Genomic DNA, 1,733 nt, shown 5'->3' on the forward strand with positions numbered 1-1,733 from the left:
TTCACTTTGCGTCCACCGCTTAGTCTATGTATATTTGTTTAGCATTTACAGGTAACTATTTTAGATCATCAACAATTCGTAGACAAATAATGGCTGGTTTGGGATTCACTTGCCACCGCCGCCGCCACCACCACCGCCTCCACCTCCACCACCGCCGCCGCCCCCACCTCCTGGATAAGGCTCAGGTTTTGGCAAAGGATTAGGGTTGGCTGAAAGTAAAGAACAATGGCTTTGTAAGCTTAATCAGATTTATTAAATGCGACGAAATTACCGAAAGCCACAGCGAGTAACGCCAACACAAAGCCGATAAGCAATTGAAACTTCATATTGTAAACGTTTTCAATGCAATGATTGACCAATCGTTTATGAGCTCCTTTTATACTCTTGAAATTCATCTATTGCACTTATTACAATAAAACGCATTTAAAACAAGTATTGGAAAAAACATAAGGTTCTTCCCTGTTTTATGGCTGACTTATCTATTGTGAGTTTTCATACGTATGGACATAAGTATGTATGTACGAGTATGCATCCACTTTTCTAAGCTGGTACGTGTGTGTGTACATACTCAGAATGTTGAGAGTCATTTGAATATTATTCTGCGAAGAATGTTATTTATTTAACTGTAGACTTGATTTATTTTCATTTGAAAATCATACATTAGCGTTTCGATTGAAATGACTCGCACAGTGTTTAGTTTTGCACACTGGTGAATATTAATTAAAGCTATCATAACTATTTTAGTTGATAAAGAAATATCTTAAATATTAAAGGTGTTACTTTAAAGAAACATGAATTAATTATCAAACAGTCTAACAGGGCCATTCTAGCAAAGACAGTTTAAAATATTTTGATTTTGAAATGCAATTGTAAGATATCTGACAAAAAGTTTGTAAAATTTTGTTTATTCTGGCATGCATTGGTTGGTGTGCACATGTGTAAGGGCCAAGTTCACAGTGCGTAGTTAACCTCAGAATCGGCAGTTAACTACAGATTTCAGTACAAAAGTGTGTAGTTCACTGCCGGTTCTAAGTTAACTACGCACTGTGAATTTGGTCCTAAGCCTAGATCCGAGATTCGTCACTTGTTAGGATCTCGTAGAGTTGCATGGTTAATTTCCAAACAAAGTGTACATGGCAAGTATTTTTTATATTTTTTTTTAAGATTGGTAAATTTATCCTCTGAAATCGTTTACCGACGTTAAAATTTGTGCCGAATACGAAACAGCCTTCAGGCTCTTCAAAAATTACTATTATTTTTCTTATTTTTGCATTTTTGTAAAATATTTTCCAGAGTGTTACTTTTTTAATAGTAAGTTAAAAGATTTAATAAGTATAGAAACTTTTAGAAAAATGTATAGTAACCGATGAACATTGTACTGATTTTTAACATTTTTAGCATTAAATACATGCTTTTTAAACGTTTGCATATCACTTTGAATCTCGTTTATCACTACGGTGACCATATTTATGAGAGCCGAATAGGGGACAGAAAATAATTTTGCAAATTTGTTCCACAACAGCTTGCAGATCTTAGAGCCTTCTTTAATGATCCTAGATGTGTAACATAACGAATTTGTAGGATAATTTTCTCGAGATTTTTACCCCGTAAAATTTGGTAAAAAAATTCGTTAAATTTTAGTATAATAATCATACAAAGAAAGTATGTTCGACCCTTTTTTTTTTTAGAGAGAAGCAAATGAGCAGAGCTTTCCACTCACACTTTCTAATACT

The 1,733-nt window shown here is 33.9% G+C and overlaps 1 protein-coding gene across 1 annotated transcript; it reads right to left on the bottom strand.

The window, feature by feature from the left end:
* On the bottom strand, window positions 1-437 carry LOC108360870 (putative glycine-rich cell wall structural protein 1). Its single transcript, XM_017613317.1, has 2 exons — window positions 272-437; window positions 1-209 (listed from the first exon to the last, which is right to left on the bottom strand). Exons 1-2 carry the CDS (start codon window positions 393-395, stop codon window positions 106-108), a joined length of 228 nt encoding a protein of 75 aa, XP_017468806.1. The 5' UTR covers window positions 396-437; the 3' UTR covers window positions 1-105.
* Between the last annotated feature and the right edge of the window lie 1,296 nt (window positions 438-1,733).

This window comes from Rhagoletis zephyria, unplaced genomic scaffold, assembly GCF_001687245.7.
Source record: "Rhagoletis zephyria isolate East Lansing unplaced genomic scaffold, Rhagoletis_zephyria_1.1 Rzeph_scaffold_00646, whole genome shotgun sequence".
NCBI classification, from domain to species: domain Eukaryota; kingdom Metazoa; phylum Arthropoda; class Insecta; order Diptera; family Tephritidae; genus Rhagoletis; species Rhagoletis zephyria.